Source organism: Rhinolophus sinicus, linkage group LG07, assembly GCF_036562045.2.
Source record: "Rhinolophus sinicus isolate RSC01 linkage group LG07, ASM3656204v1, whole genome shotgun sequence".
NCBI classification, from domain to species: domain Eukaryota; kingdom Metazoa; phylum Chordata; class Mammalia; order Chiroptera; family Rhinolophidae; genus Rhinolophus; species Rhinolophus sinicus.
In genome coordinates, this window is record NC_133757.1 from 24,170,513 (window position 1) to 24,188,832 (window position 18,320).

The window sequence follows — 18,320 nt, forward strand, 5'->3', positions numbered from 1 at the left end:
AACCACATAGTATTAGCACCTGTGACTTTGTCACCAACTGAAATTACATGTTCGTGTCAAATTAAGTTATTGCAAATATCTTGAAATATCAGTTAACACTCAGCCAAAGGCACCTAAGATTACCAGTTTCTTATGTTACTCACCATACTTTGAAATAAATTATGGTGATTATTAGATTCACTGCTACATTTTACTAGTTAATGCTTTATAAAGAAGTACATATGTTATTATATCACAGATTTTTTTATTACAGATATTTTAATAAATTTCATTTAAAGTCCTATATATTTAATGTATATACAGAGAAAAAGCTGGAAACTGCTGCTGTAGAAGACTCTCTTCATCCCTGTGGAGATTTTCCTGGGCTTAGAGAGTGGGGGGTCCATCCTTACTGGTTCAGATCACATACCTATATGGGGGGTACTTGCAAACACCTTGCTCTGCCTGACTGAAAAGGGACTGGAGGCTGTTTCAGGCACCGGCTGTGTGTGGGTGTATGTGTGGTCGGGGGGTACTGAAAAATAACATGGATGGCATGGTTTTCTTAAATTTTGCTTTAAATAAGTACAATTTTAAGCCATTACATAGAAATTTCTTATTTAAGGGATAGTCCTACTGTTATTTCTTATGATAGGATTTAACTGATATAAAAGTTTGGTTATATACTTTACACTTAGGATACTGAGAAGAGAGTTACTATAAAACACTGTATGTCTGTGTATGTTTCAAAGGACCTGTGTTTCTTGATCACCGGGATGAGCTTGAGGGAACATACAAGGTTTACTGCCAGAATCATGATGAGGCCATCTCGCTGCTGGAAATCTATGAGAAAGATGAGAAGATCCAGAAGCATCTTCAGGACTCCTTGGCAGATCTTAAGTAGGAGTTTTGAGCATTTCACCTCCATCGTAGCTCTTTAGGTCTGCCTTTTGGAAGTCAGTCCCATGTGTATGTCTAGACTTCTTATGATATCTATCCATCTATCTTATTTTAAACATAAATGATACAGTATTATATAGGTCCGGTTAGGTCACCTGCCCTTTTCCCATTATATACCATGGAAATCTTAATGGGCTTCCTGCTTGTACTTTTATCCATTAAGTCACTTTTATCTAAACATACAAAGTATAATGTGAGTATTTTTGGGTAAGAAGCAGCCAGGAAGGTAGTTTGATCCAAATAAACAAGAGTCTAGGTAAGAAGAGCAAATTTAGTTATTCTTGACCATCAGGTGAGAATCTCTTGGTCTTAAGGATGATATACTATGTATATGTCTAAGTAGATCAAAATGAAGTTAGAGGCTTACTAACTTTTTTTAATAGACTAGATTTGCCACCATAGACAATCATAATTTCCCTATTAACCCATGTGATTTTTGTCTGCCCAGCTAATAGGCATTAGTTGAACTAGTAGATATTCTGAGAAGAATGTGAAAATCAGAATCAGCATTATCTCTAAATCACCTCTCTCTTCTTTTCATGCTCACTGCCCTATAGGAGCCTGTACAACGAATGGTAAGTTCCCTTGCCACTTAATACACAAGCTCATTTCTTTCATTTCTTCCTTTATAGACAGAAACCTAGACATAGATTTACCTTGCTATAGTTTTCTCCATTCCACTTACCACCAAATGACAGTTAATAAGACACATGTTTATTGCTAGCCTCCTCCCACCAGAGCAGGGACTTGTTACAGTCACTGCTAAGTCCCCAGCACCTAAAACGGTACGTGGTATTTATTAGGTGCCCAGTAAATACGAATGAATGAAATTGGAGAGTAGGATGGACAAACAGAGCTGTATTTAGGAATAACAGTTACTCTCTGTAGGCCCTGCAGTATTGACAGTGAACGAAAGTCTCTGTTTTCCCTTCTCTTGTAGGGGATGCACAAACTATATTAACCTGGGCTCCTTCCTCATCAAACCAGTGCAAAGAGTAATGCGTTACCCACTGCTGCTAATGGAATTGCTCAATTCCACCCCAGAATCCCACCCAGACAAAGTGCCTTTGACCAACGCAGTCCTGGCAGTCAAGGAAATCAACGTGAACATTAATGAATATAAACGTCGAAAGGACCTGGGTAAGAAAAGCATACTTGCTGCAAAGGAAGTATGTGCTGGGGAACGTTCTCTTTCTCAAAAGAATTATTTCATCAGAGATGGACAAGGCAGATGGTGGGTCAGAGGGCTGTGATGAAGAAATGGTAGTAGGATTTGGGGGAAATGTGATATGAAAAAAAGAGAGCAGTAATAATGAAAGCACGATCGTGGAATATTAGAAACAGACATCTCTGAGAAAGCTTATCGCAGACAGAGTGTTTCTCAAGAGATGAAGACTGATCAGACGATGAATGGGTGATGCAGAGTTCCTTCCGGCACGGGTGGTTGCCTTCTCAACTCATTGAAGGCAACCTTTCCAATCCATGCCTACATTTGTTTGCACTGCACATCCGGTTGCATACTTTACTGCCTCCACTTAAGTTAGGACTTTTGGTCTTCTTTCAGAAAACCCCAACGTGCCCACATCTCTGGGTCCCAATATCCCTGCCTACACCCAGTGAGCTGCCTCTCTGGTCTGAGACTCTCCCATCCCCTCCCAACACTGGACAGTCAGTTACCAAACCACCCACTCTTTGTGATGTAGTACGAACTGAACCATTTCTTTTTTCTTTCATCAAATCTCTTGTCGAGACTCTAATTTGAACACTTGATGAGTATAGCATGGTGACCATGTTAAACTGATGTATTATTGGTATCCTCAAAGAATCTATAATACAGTAGAACCTCTTTGCCTGTCTCTCCACCTTTCTCCCCACTTTACCTAAAACTGTTTGCTCTGCCTTCTACTTCACTCATGCCATCCATGCCATCATGTTGACTGGCTGTGAAAGCCTTCTGGCCATCTTGCCCTTTGTCTTGGTTCATATCTCCTGATGTAATGCTATCTTTATCTTCCACAACAATAAAGTGTGCCTTTTTGCTGCCACCTTCCCCTTGCTGTTAACGCCAGTCTTTTCTGCTGATTGTGCCTAATGTATGACACAGTGGTTACATAACTCCTGGATAGCATTTTACTGTGTGAGACGATTAGATATAAATATCTCATTTGCACATCAGACCAGTTAAGATAGTTTTCTAAGGCAAGTACTATCACTTTCTCCATTTTACTGGAGAGGAAAGTGAGGCTCAGAGAAGTTAAGTGACTCTTTTAAGGCCAATTTTGATGAAATGATAGACCCAGGTATTGCACTCAGAGGTTTCCTTGACTCCAAATCTTAGGCTCTTTTCCTTACGCCTCTGCTACCTTTCCTTGTCTCGCTCTAATCTTCTGCAGTCTACGCCGTCTCTCTCTGCTGTTGAGTGTTCTGTCTGTCCATAAATGGTGATTTGGATTAATCATTTGTCTCTACTCAGTTATAAGTTCATTGAAAACAAGCAGTAACTCTAGTTTGGGTCGTTAGTATCGCTTTACAGCTCGTAGTGTAGTCTGTCTACGCCCAGGAAAGTGCTTTCGTAATTCACCGATTTGACGCACTCCCTAGTCCTCAAGTACCGGAAGGGCGATGAAGATAGTCTCATGGAGAAGATTTCCAAACTGAACATCCACTCCATCATCAAGAAGTCCAACCGCGTTAGCAGTCACCTGAAGCACCTCACTGGCTTTGCTCCACAGGTGAGCTTCCTGCAACTGAAGGTTCAGCACGTCGTTGGCAGCTTGTCAGGGCTCCATGGTGCCAACGGGCACTGGCATGACTCCCTCTTAGTACCTCCCCTGGTGTTTGCTGGCTGGTGACAGGATCCTGCAACTACTATTTATGTGAATCCACCACCCAACCCTCCATCTGTGCCTTGGTCAGCTGCGTACAGTGTGTACACAGGCAAATCAGGAGGCCAGATTGGCCTTTATAGTATTATATAAAAATATATAATAATTATTGTGGTTTTAGGCACCCATAAAAAGCTTATAATCTATTTAGGGAGACAAAGCTAAGATTGTAGACCTATTAAGCTGGGGGGGATTTAAGAGATCACCTAAGTTCAACACCGTTTGTTACACACAAGGAACTATAAAGTCTGAGGGATTAAAAGATCTGAAAAACAGTTTATCGACAGTGCTGAGTAGATCCGAAGTCTCCAGACTTCACTCACTGTGCCACATGTACGTGGTGCCAGTAGTGGAAAAGGCAAGCTAGAGATAATCAGTTGCTAAGTTGCAGTTTGTTCTCTACGTGCTGTAGTTCTTAAGAAAGCAGGAGCTCAGTGAGCCTGAGCCTATTGGCAAGAGATTTAATCTTAAAGGAAGGCGACAGGTTTGGCATGGGGGAAAGAGAAGCAACAACATGGGCAGAAGCACCAGGTCAACAAACACGGCAGGTGCCAGAACAGTGAGAACAGCCTGGCTAGAGCAGAGGATTTCCATCAGGAGCCCGGAGGTGGGGTATGAAGGTCAGGGGGCCTTAAGTATTTGGGAAATCGTTCAAAACCACATAGAGGTGTTTAAATTCAATTCAGTATGATTCAGGGAAACATCAAACGTTTAAAATGTAAACACAAGATGTTTTTAAGAATAATACTTTTGCCAGTAAGGTAGATTGAGGGAGAGTCCAAATCTGTTAACAGCACTTGTTTATTTTGAACAGATAAAAGATGAAGTATTTGAAGAAACAGAAAAGAACTTCCGGATGCAAGAAAGACTGATCAAATCTTTTATCCGAGACCTGTCTCTCTACCTCCAGCATATCCGGGTGAGTGAAGACATCGCTCTAGTTAGAATCACATACGGTGTAATTTGGTCCATTTCCTGTTCGTCCAGCAGATTGTTGAATGAATGTTGAGTAATCGACTCAGATGGCCATTATGCCATGACTTACTTTTTATTGGGATTCCTGTAGGTTATTTAAGTGTTAAATAACATTTAGAAGCTCAGCACTATTGTGTGAATTTTAAGGTGGTCTAGTTCTTTCCTCCCTCTCTTTCAATCTTCATCACCTTTTCCTCCCACCACCTTCTTTACTGTCTCCTATCTCCAATTGTATAAGAAGTACTTGTCACAGTTTTTGTCAAAATCATTTTGAAGATAGAATAGTAAGAGAATGGTTCCTGTGGAGGTGTGCTTTCTAATAATAAGGTTCATTTCCAACTTAGTTGCTATACAGAAGGCCTCTCAAGTTAGAACCATGACAGGGTCTGGGTCACTGGAGTTGATGAGATCAGGCCCAGGGCATCCTTGCCTTGTCCCCGGGCACTATTTCCTCCACGAAGTCAGAACCAGGACTAGAATCCTTTCTATTCATATCCAATTTCTCTGTTGAGTTAATAGAATGGTGTTTATATACATATACAATATACCCCTGTCCCTCACACATGAAAATCTCATCCTATGAAACAGGTAATTTTCTTTATGAGAAATCCTTTGCTTTCTTAAAAAAAAAAAAAAATCATTTTTGTAACTAAAAAGGTACAAAATTCAAAAGATACCAAAGGGAGAAGGAAAAAGTAAAACTAATTATTCCTCTTCCCCCTGTCTCCTGGTCATCTTCTGTGGCAGCAGGACCATTTATCAGGTTCTTCTCTCCTATCACAGGTGTGTGTGTGTGTTACACACTATTGAGCATCTTGGGTTTTGCACTTAATGGCATCATTTTGGAAGTCAGTCCATACATATACACATAGAGCTGCTTTGCTTTTTTTTTTAATAACTGCATAATATTTAATTGTATGGACGTGCCATAGTATATTTAACTAGTCTCTTATTGATAATCATTTAAATTGTTTGTAGTTGCAAAAGATGAGAAACTTTGGCATTGGAATATCTTTGTAGATGCATAATTTGCTGATCTATAAGAGTATATCTAATAGCCAGAGTACAAGATTTTCTGAGCCAAATCACATATGACAGTGTAAATTTTGATAGATATTGTTAATGTATGTGTGAAATATATATTAGTATATGAAACGGTTTCCCCATCCCTTGCTAACACACACTGTTATCAAAATCAAAATGTTTTATCTTTTTCTGCCAAGTGAAGATAAGTGAAAGCATGCTATTTCAATATAGTTTAAATGTACATTTCTTTAAATTGAGAGTATTTTCATGTTTTAGGTTATTGTATTTCTTTATCTGTGATTTGTTTATATTTTGGGGCACTTATTTATTGATTTGTTAATCTTTTCCTTATTGACTTGTAGAACCTCTGTATATATTGGAGAAATTAGCCCTTTGAGATGATGGTTTACAAACATTTACCCCCAGTTTGTTGATTTTTTAGTTTTCTTAAAGTGCTTTCTCCATGTAGAAAAGTTTTTTTGTGTGTAGCCTAATTAGACTTTTATGCCTTCTTAGTTCTGTGCCATTCTTAAAAAGGCCTTTCCTGTTCCAAAGTAATAAAAAAATATATCTCCAATGTTTTAGAACTTTTGTCATTTAACTTTTAAAATGTTTAAGGTACTGATTTAGCTGGAATTTACTTTAGTCTATGAGAAGTTTGAGGTGGGGATCCAACTTCGGTTTTTTGTTTTTTAACTGGTTATTCAATCATCATTTATTGAGTAATCCCCACTGATTTGAAATGCCCCGTACATTTCCTTTAAATATCAAACTCTTTCCTTTCATGTTTTTAAAATGTAACTAGGTAAAAATTAGGATTTATAAAACTAGGAGCACATTGGTTTCAAGTAAGATTTGACAAAACAGTATTGGGACAACTACCAAGTACATTCCCTTGTCTGAGGCTTTCCCCCTACAGTTCCTCTACTTGGTATCCCCCTTTGGGCTATTCTCTTCCCATGTTTTTTAAATGTGTAGTAAATACACACCGGAGCCCCCAACTCTTAAAAGGCTCATCTCCAAAGCAATGGGTGATAACCTGTTGAGGTGGGACATATGTTAACATTGACAGCCATTTGATAGGCAAATCAATTTGGCTCTAACTGCTGACAGTGGAGATTAAGGGAGAAAATGTTGAAGAGTTTTGTCACTGACAGAAAATGAAAAAGCCTTCACCAGTTCTTCCATAACTAAAAGTCTTAGTCTTTTCCCTGTGCCGCATGAATCACAATTTATGAGAGTATGCGTGTTTCAAAGCTAAAATGCTACAACAGAGAGAAAATTTTTAATTGTGGGCCCCTTTTGTCCCAGACTGCTATCTGGGATGAATGATGAAGGCTTGCAAGTTCTGTTTGATGTTATTTGTGTTTGTTTCTAACTGGCTCCAGGAATCGGCATGTGTGAAAGTGGTGGCTGCCGTGAGCATGTGGGATGTGTGCATGGAGAAGGGACACAAAGACTTGGAGCAGTTTGAGAAGGTGCATCGCTACGTCAGTGATCAGCTCTTCACAAATTTTGTAAGTTTCTGTCGTCACCTGCTTTTCGCGGTTGGCCCTCTTCCGGGAGTTCTCTCTAACATCCAGCTCATAGAAAAGTTAATTCTACAAAGACAGACTCCGCGCATCAGGAGTCCTGGCGATCCTCTAGGACGTTTGGATCAGCCTTTTATATTCAGAACATGACTTGCAATTTGTTAAAAGGACAGGTAGGACCTGTATGTATTCACACAGATTTCTTTTTTTATTTTTTATTTTTTACTCCCGCCCCCCACTGCAGTCCAGGTCATTGTTTCTCAGTCTAGTTGTGTAGGACACAGCTCTCTGGCCCAAGCTGGTATTATGAGCCTTGTGCTCCCCCCTGCTGAGGGGGTCGGTCTCCAGTCAGCCACTCACAGCAGCTGCCAGCCCCTCATGCCAACCTCTGGCTGCTTACAGTAGCCCAGCTCGAGGGAGAGCCGTTGTTCACAATCTTAGCTGTAGAGGGCGCAGCTCATTGGCCCATGTGGGAATCCAACTGACGACCTCAGTGTTAGGAGCACGACGCTCCAACCACCTGAGCCACCAGGCCAGCCACCAGATTTCTTTTTTTTTTAAAGATTTTATTGGGGAAGGGGAACAGGACTTTATTGAGGAACAGTGTATACTTCCAGGACTTTTTTTCCAAGTCAAGTTGTTTTCCTTTCAATCTTAGTTGTGGAGGGCGCAGCTCAGCTCCAGGTCCAGTTGCCGTTGCTAGTTGCTAGTTGCAGGGGGCACAGCCCACCATACCTTGTGGACTCGAGGAATTGAACCAGCAACCTTGTGGTTGAGAGCCCACTGGCCCATGTGGGAATCGAACTGGCAGCCTTCGGAGTTAGGAGCATGGAGCTCTAACCGCCTGAGCCACCCGGCCGGCCCCCAGATTTCTTATAGCTTGTGATCAGACTAACTTCAGGGACAAAGAAAAACTAAGAAATTTAATCTGGCATCACTACTGATAACTCTGATCAAAAGAACACAACTACAGGAAAATAATAACTTAAAAAGGAATATTTAGGAATAGTTAAGCAGTTAACAAATAGCTCTTTAAGATGGCACAAATTACAAAGAAAGTACTAAAGGTCAAATTGCTTGGGAAATTCTAAATAGATATACAGTTGACCCTTGAACAACACAGGTTTGAACTGCGTGGGTCTACTTATTCATGGGTGTTTTTTTCAATAAATACTATAAATGTATTTCCCTTACGATTTTCTTAATAACATTTTCTTTAGCTTACTTTATTATAAGAATACAGATGATAATAATAATATACAAAACGTGTTAATTGACTGTTTATGTTATTGGTAAGGCTTCTGGTCAACAGTAGGCTTTTAATAGTTAAGTTTTTGGGGAGTCATAAGTTATACAAGGATTTTTGACTGTGCAGGGGTCGGTGCCCCGAACCCCTGCATTCTCCAAGGGTCAACTGTATATGGTATTTATTTAGTCCCAAGTAGAAAGAAATGGGTGGGGGTTAATAGTGTCTTGGAGATGTCTGGATGGCTTGAAGCTGCAGAATACATACACACTTGGGGTACTTACAGGTGTTCTAACTAGTAGCATCTTATTAAAAATAACGTACTTAGTACCTTTTGATGTTTTGTATGTGTCAAAACCCTGCCCTCAGTGTCTGTTCCACTAGAAGGAATTTAAAAAGTCCTTTGAAAAATGAAAAGAGATATTATAGTAGTTATTATCAGAAAAAGTATTATGGGTATATTAAAGTTTCTCTATCCCAGATTTAGGTAATAACTAAACCTTAAGTTAAATTCAAGCTATATGGACATGTACACATAATAAGCGATACCAAGCAGAGTGTCACATCTGGGTTATAATGCAAAAGCACATTAATGTGTGCAGTTTAGCATTAGTTAGCAACTATGGAGCTAAGGAGGGATTAGCACATCTGCAGACTCTGGTGTGTGCAAATTATTGGGGGAAAGAGTTGTAAATTGAGAAGTTTCATGGAGTATGTACACACATTTGGTGCTGGATAAGCAGGATACCGCTGGATCTGCATGGGTGTAGCTCATGCACCAGGAGCAAAGCAGGTGGTACAAGATATAACAAAATCAACCTGAAGAGTATTTTAGAGAATAGCTGTGGGATGCTGACCAATTGAGCAACATGCCTTTCTCGTCCCTGCAGAAGGAGAGGACGGAGCGGCTTGTCATCTCTCCCCTAAATCAGTTACTGAGCATGTTTACAGGGCCCCACAAGCTGGTACAGAAGCGCTTCGACAAGCTGCTGGACTTCTGTAACTGTACAGAACGGGCGGAGAAGCTAAAGGACAAGAAGACGCTGGAGGAGCTGCAGTCGGCCCGGAACAACTACGAGGCGCTGAACGCCCAGCTGCTGGACGAGCTGCCCAAGTTCCAGCAGCTCGCCCAGGGCCTCTTCACCAACTGCGTCCACGGCTATGCCGAGGCCCACTGTGACTTCGTGCGCCAGGCCCTGGAGCAGCTGAAGCCGCTGCTCTCAGTGAGTCCCTTCCCCCCGTGGAGACGTCATCTCTGGAGTTCTCCTGGTGTTTTTCTGGAAATGCACAGTAGGCTTGTTTGAGACATTATTCAAACTAGGTAGATTTAACTATGTCATTAGGTCAGGCCGTCAGGATTGGAATTCTTGACAGTGCCATGAAACCTGTGGCTTTTAAACAGCCCTCTTTCCACCCTGAGCAGCCCCCAGAAGAGCCAACTTGGCCCGCTGGCAGTGCCACCGAGAGCCTTGTCCCTTGCGTCAGGCTGCAGCGTTGGCAGCTTACACAGAGGGAACTGCAGCTGAACTTTAGCTTCCGGTTGGTTTGAACGAGACTTTGTCAGCCCTGGGATCTCTCATTCGTGTTCTCTCCTTTCCTCTGTCTCTGCTCTTCCCATGGACTCCAGTTACTGAAAGCTGCCGGCAGAGAGGGAAACCTTATCGCCATCTTCCATGAAGAGCACAGCAGAGTTCTGCAGCAACTCCAGGTTTTCACCTTCTTCCCAGAGACTCTGCCAGCTACCAAGAGGCCATTTGAGAGGAAAACCATGGACCACCAGTCTGCCCGAAAGCCACTCCTGGGCCTGGTGAGTAGAGAACTAGAGAAAGGTTATATGGCCTCATGGTTAAGAGTGTGAACTCGGAGGCTAGACCGCCGGAGTTCAGATCCCAATACTCACTCCATGTCGTTGGGCAAGTACCTTTACCTCTGTGCCTAGGTTTCCTCATCTGTAAAGCACAGATAATAATTATGCCTTCCTCTCAGAGTTATTATGAGGTTTAAAGGAGTTAGTATATGTAAAGCACTTAGCAATTGCCTGGCAGTTAGTAAGCACTGTACAAGTGAGGTATCATTGTTGTTATTATTTTTAATGTTGATAGACCCAGCTCTGTCTCTACAGATTAGCAATTAGTAGGAGTTTAAGTATTTTATAATGATTGGAGAATAAAGGTTGTTGAGTTCTCATCTGTCATGGACTCATTCACTCACTCATTATTACTGAGCATTACCAGTGTGACCACCTATAGTTTTCTCACACTTGATATGCACCTCCAAATGTCCTCTGAAAAGCATTCTTGGATCTAGTCTATCCAATGAAAGAAGTTAGTGAAGTATTAGTATTAATATTTTAATCACTTAATTAATGGAACTGACTTAAGGGTTTATTAATTCTACCAGGTCTCCCTATTTTTGATCATGTATTAGAAAAGGTAATTATCTGATTTACTGTTGAACAGTTCATGGCTGACTGTTTTTTTACCTAGAGTTACATTTATTTTTAAACTCAGTTCCTCCATAGGACCAAATTACATCGGGTCATAATCTAAAAGACTGCAGACTTCGCTTATAATATTTTTGCCCCATATAATCCCATAGACAGTAATTTATATGACCTTAAATGGGGGAATCAAATTTATTATAAGAAAAGTCTCAGTTGTTTATAGATTCCTAGAGCAAAATATAAGAAGACCTAGTAACGAGATATTTTGAGTCTCTGAGGTGGTACTTTAATCACATTTTTTTTTGTCACAAGATAAGAGAGGAAAACTAAATGTGTGTTAAATTTTCTTAGTAGCTACCAAGGCACCAAAACATGACCTAAGAGCTCATGATTTTTACCCAGCCACAGACTGACTCAGGCACAGAAACATCTGATGAGAGTAGGGAGCAGCTGGCTGTCACTGCTCCCGTTTCTGAGACTCTGACAACGTGTTGGGATTAAATGCGGATTAGACTGGCCAGGGAAGGTTTCTGTTGATGTTGTTTCTTGTGTTGCTTCTCAGCCAAGTTACATGCTGCAGTCAGAAGAACTCCGGGCCTCCCTTCTGGCAAGGTATCCCCCAGAAAAACTCTTCCAAGCAGAACGGAACTTCAATGCTGCCCAAGACCTGGATGTCTCACTTCTGGAAGGTGATCTGGTGGGTGTGATCAAAAAGAAGGATCCCATGGGCAGTCAGAACCGCTGGCTGATTGACAACGGAGGTAAGAATATTGGACATCTGATTACTGTAATTCTAAATGAGGAAGAAGTGCTTTGGGGCGTACCTGAATCCTGTCTGGGCCAGGAAGAAATAGGAGCGTCTTTGATTAAAGAGAATAAATAACCTTGAAAGTTCTGTCCATCTCTGGAGAGTGTAATGCCCAAGTCATTACTGAAACAAAACCTGTCTTTGGTTTTGTTTTTGTTTTTTACAAATTCCAGAGGAGATTCCATTACTTACCTTGCAAGACTTGCCATGCTTTACAGCTCTTACAGGGAGTGGGTGCTGCCTGATGGGTCCTGTGCCCTGGCAGCCTATGCTGAGCAAACCACAAAATGAGCTGCCTTCTTCCAAGTTCTGCAAATGTGTTTTGTCAGTGTGTGAATTTAAAACCTGTAAGAAAGAGGGTTTTGTTTGCATTTTGAGTTTTTTTCCCCCCATAACAAACAATTTTACCTCGTGACTGTTTATGGAATGACTTTCAAAACAGCTTACAGCTTTTTTTCTGGGGGGGGGGGGGCTGGGAAAGGGGTACAGAACTTAAAGAAAAGTACAAAGAATAATATTGATCCATAATCCTTTTCCACAATTCCAAAATCTGAAAAGCTTTGAAAAATCAAAGTTATTTTTTTCCCCACAGCTCATTTGCCAAAACCTGCCTGATTCTGAACTCATTCTGCAGCAAAACCCAGACAGAGTTGTGAAGCTATTTATAATCATTACTTACCCCTTTTAGTGTGAAGAGTTACATATTTTGCTACAGTAACATTAATGGATTTGAAAATGGGGTATTGAGCCAGGCCCTGCTGGGAATATTATGAAATATATAGTATATGTACTTGATTACCTTTCCCAAATCCAGAAATCGAAATTCCAAAACACATCTGGTCCTAAGCATTTTAGATGTGGATTGTGGACCCATATAATAAGCCTCTGAGTTCACATTGCCCAGAACTGAAAATTTTAACATTTCTCAGTTTCTTTAAAAGTATTTGTGGATTTTTTTCCTCCCCCACTTCTGCTTCCCCAAAATAATAGAGATTGAGCTGGAAAAGGAAGGACAAGGCTGGGGCCTCCCAGGGTGATGGGCAGGTGAGAGCCACTGATGGGTTCACGGACAGGTGAGCTCCTTGGAAAGGTCCAAGCTGTTCACAAGGCTCCGTCATCTTTGGGGTTTGTATCGACTCAACCCTGATAAGTAAGGTGGTGGCAGGAAGCCCACAGTATCAGGATCCGCTGTTAGACCCTCTACCCCTCGTCATCTGCCCAGGAGACCCCTTGCCATTATTCAGTAGATATAATAAACGTGTGCAGGAAACACATCGAAGATCAAGACAGGATTGGCTGTTGCTTGCGTGGAAGTTACACACTGTGGGTCTCTGCCTTCTTAATATTACAACATTTTTTCCTGTGGATTGGGGATCTCAATTCCTAATTTATGCTTAAAAGTTTTAGCTGAGGTTCCTTTCTGTCCTCATCTTCTGCAATTAAAGTGAACATGTGCTGTGCGTGTGTTATGTGTGTATGCTAACGCATATAAACAGCTTCCCACTTGAGACTGTTCTTACAGTACTCCCACCGCATTCCGAAACCAGGGGTGGAGGTTCAAGTGTTGTGGACGGAGGGAGGGAGGCATGTCTGCAGGAGCTCTGTCACGATGAGGATGGCTTTTAAAATCCCTCTTTTCCACACTGGTGTATTCGAACATACCCTTAGTTAAGTCTTCCCTTAGCCTTTGTTTCCATGATCTAGATACCCTTTAAATTGTCCTCAGAGGCTCATTCTCCAACTTGTCCTTTTTATCACTGTCCTCTTGACTTTCCAAAAGGCCTCCTTCTCACTCATCTGTTACCGTATGAAGTGGTAACAAGAATGAGTTGGCGGGCAGCCATGGCATTTCTTCTCTACCCACCCACATTGTATCCTGGGATTCGTGTCTCATCCGTTTTGTCACTGGGCATCTTATTTTGTGTCTCTCACTGTTGACCCCGCATTTGAACCATAGTTTCTTTTCCTTCTCTGTCGATGCCCCCCACTCCCTCCCACAACAAGCTCTTCATGTTTATTTTTCCTTTCCGTAGTCACCAAAGGTTTTGTGTACAGCTCCTTCCTGAGGCCTTACAATGCGCGTCGCAGCCACTCGGACGTGTCTGTTGGCAGCCATTCCTCTACTGAGTCAGAGCACAGCACTTCATCCCCCAGGTTCCCACGGCAGAACAGTAGCAGCACCTTGACCTTCAACCCCAGCAGTATGGCTGTGTCCTTCACCTCAGGGCCTTGCCGGAAACAGCCTCAAGATGCATCTTCATGGAAGGAACTGGACCAGGGAGCTCTCAGCGCCTCCTTAAACTTGGGCAGTTCAGAGAGCAGTCCTTCCAGCTGCCCTTCAGATCCGCACTCCACCGGTCAGGCCAGGCCCTGGGAGTCCACAGATGCAGCCCAAGACATTGAGCAGCCCGCCCCCACCCTGAGGAGCTCCCGAAACCCCAGGCATCTAGAAAGGCCTGGTTGCGCCATACCAGGGCGGAACGGGCAGGGGAAAGACCTCGTAAAAGGATGTGCAAGAACCGCCCAGTCTCAGGAAGGCAGAACCGAGGAGCCAGAGGGCAGCGAGGCAGAAGGCAACCAGGTACGCGCTCCCTGCTCACCATGCAGGATGGAGGCCCGTGTGTCGTGGGTCCAGGAGTGAGTGAGTCAGAGGCTTGCCCAGGGCCTGGGGGTGGGCGCAGGGACAGATGTTAGAAAGCACACATGGAACTCACTGCTGTGGGAGCGGGCATCTCAGCAACTTCTGGGCACCCGCCATGGCTGACTCCTCACAGGCTGTTTCTGAAGCCCTGCTGCGGTGTCATTTGGGGCATTTACAAGGTGTTAGGATGAAAACGTCTCCCGTTCTCCCAGTTCACTACTTCCTCAGTGTATAAAGTCTGCGGTTTATCCCGTTCTTCAGTTTTTTATTCAATACTACATTTTTAGTTTTAGAACTTAGAAATAAAATTCTGGCTCTGTTTCTGTTTTTCTTATTCTTTTTTGTAACTGCCTGTTGTTATCGTGGCAATTCGAATATGGCCATTGTAACTTGAACATTTAAACCTGCGTGCTTTGAAGGTACTTTCGGATTCACAGCTGGGGAGCCCCCAGCTCCCTCACCTGTTGCCTTTGCTCACTCTTGCAGCAGTGAGTTTCCGTGTGTGTTATAGTATGTGTCTGTGAGCTCATCTCCCGCGGGGTTGCCTTGCTGAGCGACTCCGTGATGGCTGGGTTGTGGCGGTGTTTGCCTTGGCCACGCTCTGGATTCCAACACACTTCATACTTGTTTCTCAGCTCAGACTTTTCTACACCGCGTTCCCCTTGGTGCTAGGTGAGCACAGTGCATGGCTGTTTCTCTCTGGTGGTTCTGTTACAACCCACAGCCCAGGACAGACATCCCAGTTCTGGACCCACCTGTGGACAGTTTTTCTAGACATATTGAAGGAAAAAATGGCCCTTTGTTAGATTCTGGCTTTGTGCCAGGAGCTCAATTCTAGCCCCATCAACTCCTGTCCCTGGGCAGGTCCTGAAACCCCACACCTCAGATGTGCCTCCTCGTGTCCCCATGGGCCTTACAGCTTCTCCCTCTGACCACTGACCACCACCCTCTCTTTGCCTTGTGTCTTTGTTATTGGCGCCTAGAGAGCATCCGTTTTTGCTTTGAGATTAGTTGTGTGTTTTTTGTTTTTTTTTAAGTTTTTGAAATTCAGAATGTCTATTTTGGGATATAGAAGGGTATCCTTGAATCTCATCCCTCCTCCATATTGACTGAAGATTCATTACTTCTTCCACTCTTTAAGGCAACTCTGAAAGAGTAAAAATCTGGGAATTTTGGTTTTCTTTGAATTTGCCCTGTCCATTATGGTAGCCACCAGCCTGATGTAGCTAACGAACATATCATTTAAATTTAAGTTAGTTAAAATTAAATTTAAAAGTTAAGTTCCTCTGTCTTATTAGCCGTATTTCAAATGCTCAATAAATGGTTGAGGACAGTGTGGCTAGGGGCCCCCATATTGGATGGTACAGATGTAGACCATCCCCGTCACCACAGGAAGTTCTGTTGCTCCAAGCAGTTTCCCATTGCCTGACCCATTTTTTTCTCCCTCACACAGGTCTATTTTGCTATTTATACCTTCAAGGCACGGAACCCAAATGAACTGAGTGTGTCAGCCAATCAGAGACTCAAGATCCTAGAATTTAAAGATGTTACGGGAAATACAGAGTGGTGGTTAGCCGAAGTCAATGGGAAGAAAGGCTATGTTCCATCCAATTATATTCGCAAAACTGAGTACACCTGAACCTGCTCTGCCTCCCACTCAACCTTGCTGCCCTCACTTCCTTCTGCTGAAGGGTTCTGGTGGTCCATGGAGAGGGCACCAGCTCTGGACACACAGACCCTGTCCGCATTGCTTAACCAAGCCACAGTGGGCACAAGATAAGTCCTGTTCTCCTCAATTGGGTTGTCAACCCTGATGCTCACTAGAATTTCTAGAATTTGAAATGGACCCTGGGCTTGAAAATAATTCAGTGACCCTGAGAAGAGAGGCTAGTCCCCGGGTCAGCCTATGGAAATGAGAAATTTCCAGTCAGAAGACCAGTATTCCCTGAATGCTGGAAGCTGTGTGATAGCATTAGAAGATGTTGCCGTTGGTTGTACCTTACTGAGTGGCCTGGTCCCATGGTCCACAATCACCTGCTCAGAAACCAACTTGGGTGACGAGAATTCTCCGGAAGCCCTTTTAGGCTTTGCCTTTGCCTGTGGCAAGAGTTTGTTAGGATGGTACCAATTTTGGTATTTCAAAGCTTCAGTGTCACGTTTACACACACACACCCACCCCACTTTCTAAAAGTCTTTAAAACACTACCATCTGTAATCTTTTTCTTCTTTCACTTCATTTCCAGATTGGTTTGGTTATGCAAAATTCAGCTGCTTTCTTTCTCCTTTTGAAAAGCATGTAGGGTGTTTATTTTCCTTCAGCCTTCATCTGAAAGGTTCTCTTCCTTTTTAGGTGTAGTCACCTGACAGTCACCTCTGCTTTACACAATCTGTGCATGGTAATCTCTCCTGATGCTCTCTCCTGCTACCCCAAAACCAGTAGGTTTTTCTGGGAGAACAGGATCAGAGCTCCAGCCATTCCATTAAAAGGAGTCACACTACAGAGACCTGAATCCAGTCCAGCCTGGTGGAAGACTGGATGCCTTTCTCCTTCATCCGAGCACACTACTCTCCACAGATGCAGAAAACATAACTCATGTGTCTTTGAATTAGGATAAGCAGTGCCCCCAGTAGCTTATCCTAGACTTGGAAATCAGGATTTTCTGTTTCACCTCTAATCTCCACGCTTCAGAGACTACAGTTTAAGCCAAACATTCTAAAGTGCCTGATTACAGTAGGTTCCATGGTGTAATGGGTGGCACTCTGGAGACTAAAGTGCCTGGTCAGACCTTTCTCCGGCCTCAGGAGGAGATTTGCTAATCCTCACCGGAAGACTCTCCCTGTGTCTGTCTGTCAGAAGGCAGCAATGAGAGCCTCTTGTGAATAGTGTTTATATTTAGAGGTGTTTATATTGAAGTAGTTATTTTATAAATAAAAGCATTTCTAAGGGCCATGAGTATGTTTTCTTGATTTCCCTCCACGTTTAGGCTGAACCTTCCTTTCAAATTCCTGAGGGTACCGTCCTGATAATTAAGTGATGCCCAAATTCCGGGAGATGGGAGAGGCTAACTGAAGAAATTCAAGTAAAAAAATCATTTGTCAAATATAGTATCAATGGAATTACTATATACTCAAAAGATATCCATGCTGCCGGTGATTGCCTTTTTATTTTAAACCACTTTATACTATAAAATCCTAGCAGAAGACTTGAATTCTCTAAGCTGGAATTCCTAAGAGGTAAGTATTTTCCTGATATTACAGATGTGAAAACTGATGCATTAGAGACGAACAAGGTCACATGGTAGCAGCTTGGGCAAAATTGGGGGTGGGAGGGAGGCGACAGCAGGAGCCCTGGCAGCTGTGGGAAGTGGCTGACAGTGAAGCAGTCTGCTCTTGATAAAGAGTAGAAAACACGGTTGAAGTAGACACTGGGAACAAAACTTATAGGTCAACTCTTTCATTTTATGTACTAGGAAAATGGGGTTCAGTGACATTGCGACTTATCAAGGTTTTGATCCTGGTTTCAAACTTGGGCCTCGGGCTCTCTCACTGAGTCTTTACACCTTGTTATGGAGCCAGACTGTCTGACTTCAGACATTTAAGAGCTTTGTGACCTTGGCAACTTACCTAACCCATGCTTCAGTTTCCTCATCTACAATAGATAGGAATACTATCCACTTCATGTAAAGATTGAATGAGTTAGGGCATGGAGAGTGCTAGAACATTGCCTGACACACAGTAAACAATAAATTGGAGAGCCTTGAGGTCCAAGTCAAGGAATTTAGAGTTGACGAGTCTGGTAATAAACTCCTGTGGATTCTTCATGGG

General features: G+C 42.6%; 1 protein-coding gene across 4 annotated transcripts in view; it reads left to right on the forward strand.

The window, feature by feature from the left end:
* Positions 1 to 17,443, forward strand: part of DNMBP (dynamin binding protein) — a 91,541-nt gene extending 74,098 nt beyond the window's left edge. For all 4 annotated transcript variants that reach the window (XM_019724879.2, XM_074339226.1, XM_019724881.2 and 1 more), the window contains 11 exons: positions 732 to 879; positions 1,497 to 1,514; positions 1,880 to 2,079; positions 3,541 to 3,671; positions 4,639 to 4,743; positions 7,214 to 7,342; positions 9,494 to 9,826; positions 10,231 to 10,410; positions 11,609 to 11,807; positions 13,888 to 14,435; positions 15,949 to 17,443. In XM_019724879.2, coding sequence (XP_019580438.2) covers positions 732 to 879; positions 1,497 to 1,514; positions 1,880 to 2,079; positions 3,541 to 3,671; positions 4,639 to 4,743; positions 7,214 to 7,342; positions 9,494 to 9,826; positions 10,231 to 10,410; positions 11,609 to 11,807; positions 13,888 to 14,435; positions 15,949 to 16,134 — 2,177 coding nt within the window. In that variant the 3' untranslated portion in view covers positions 16,135 to 17,443. The remainder of the gene's footprint in view (positions 1 to 731; positions 880 to 1,496; positions 1,515 to 1,879; positions 2,080 to 3,540; positions 3,672 to 4,638; positions 4,744 to 7,213; positions 7,343 to 9,493; positions 9,827 to 10,230; positions 10,411 to 11,608; positions 11,808 to 13,887; positions 14,436 to 15,948) is intronic.
* The last annotated feature ends 877 nt before the right edge of the window (positions 17,444 to 18,320 follow it).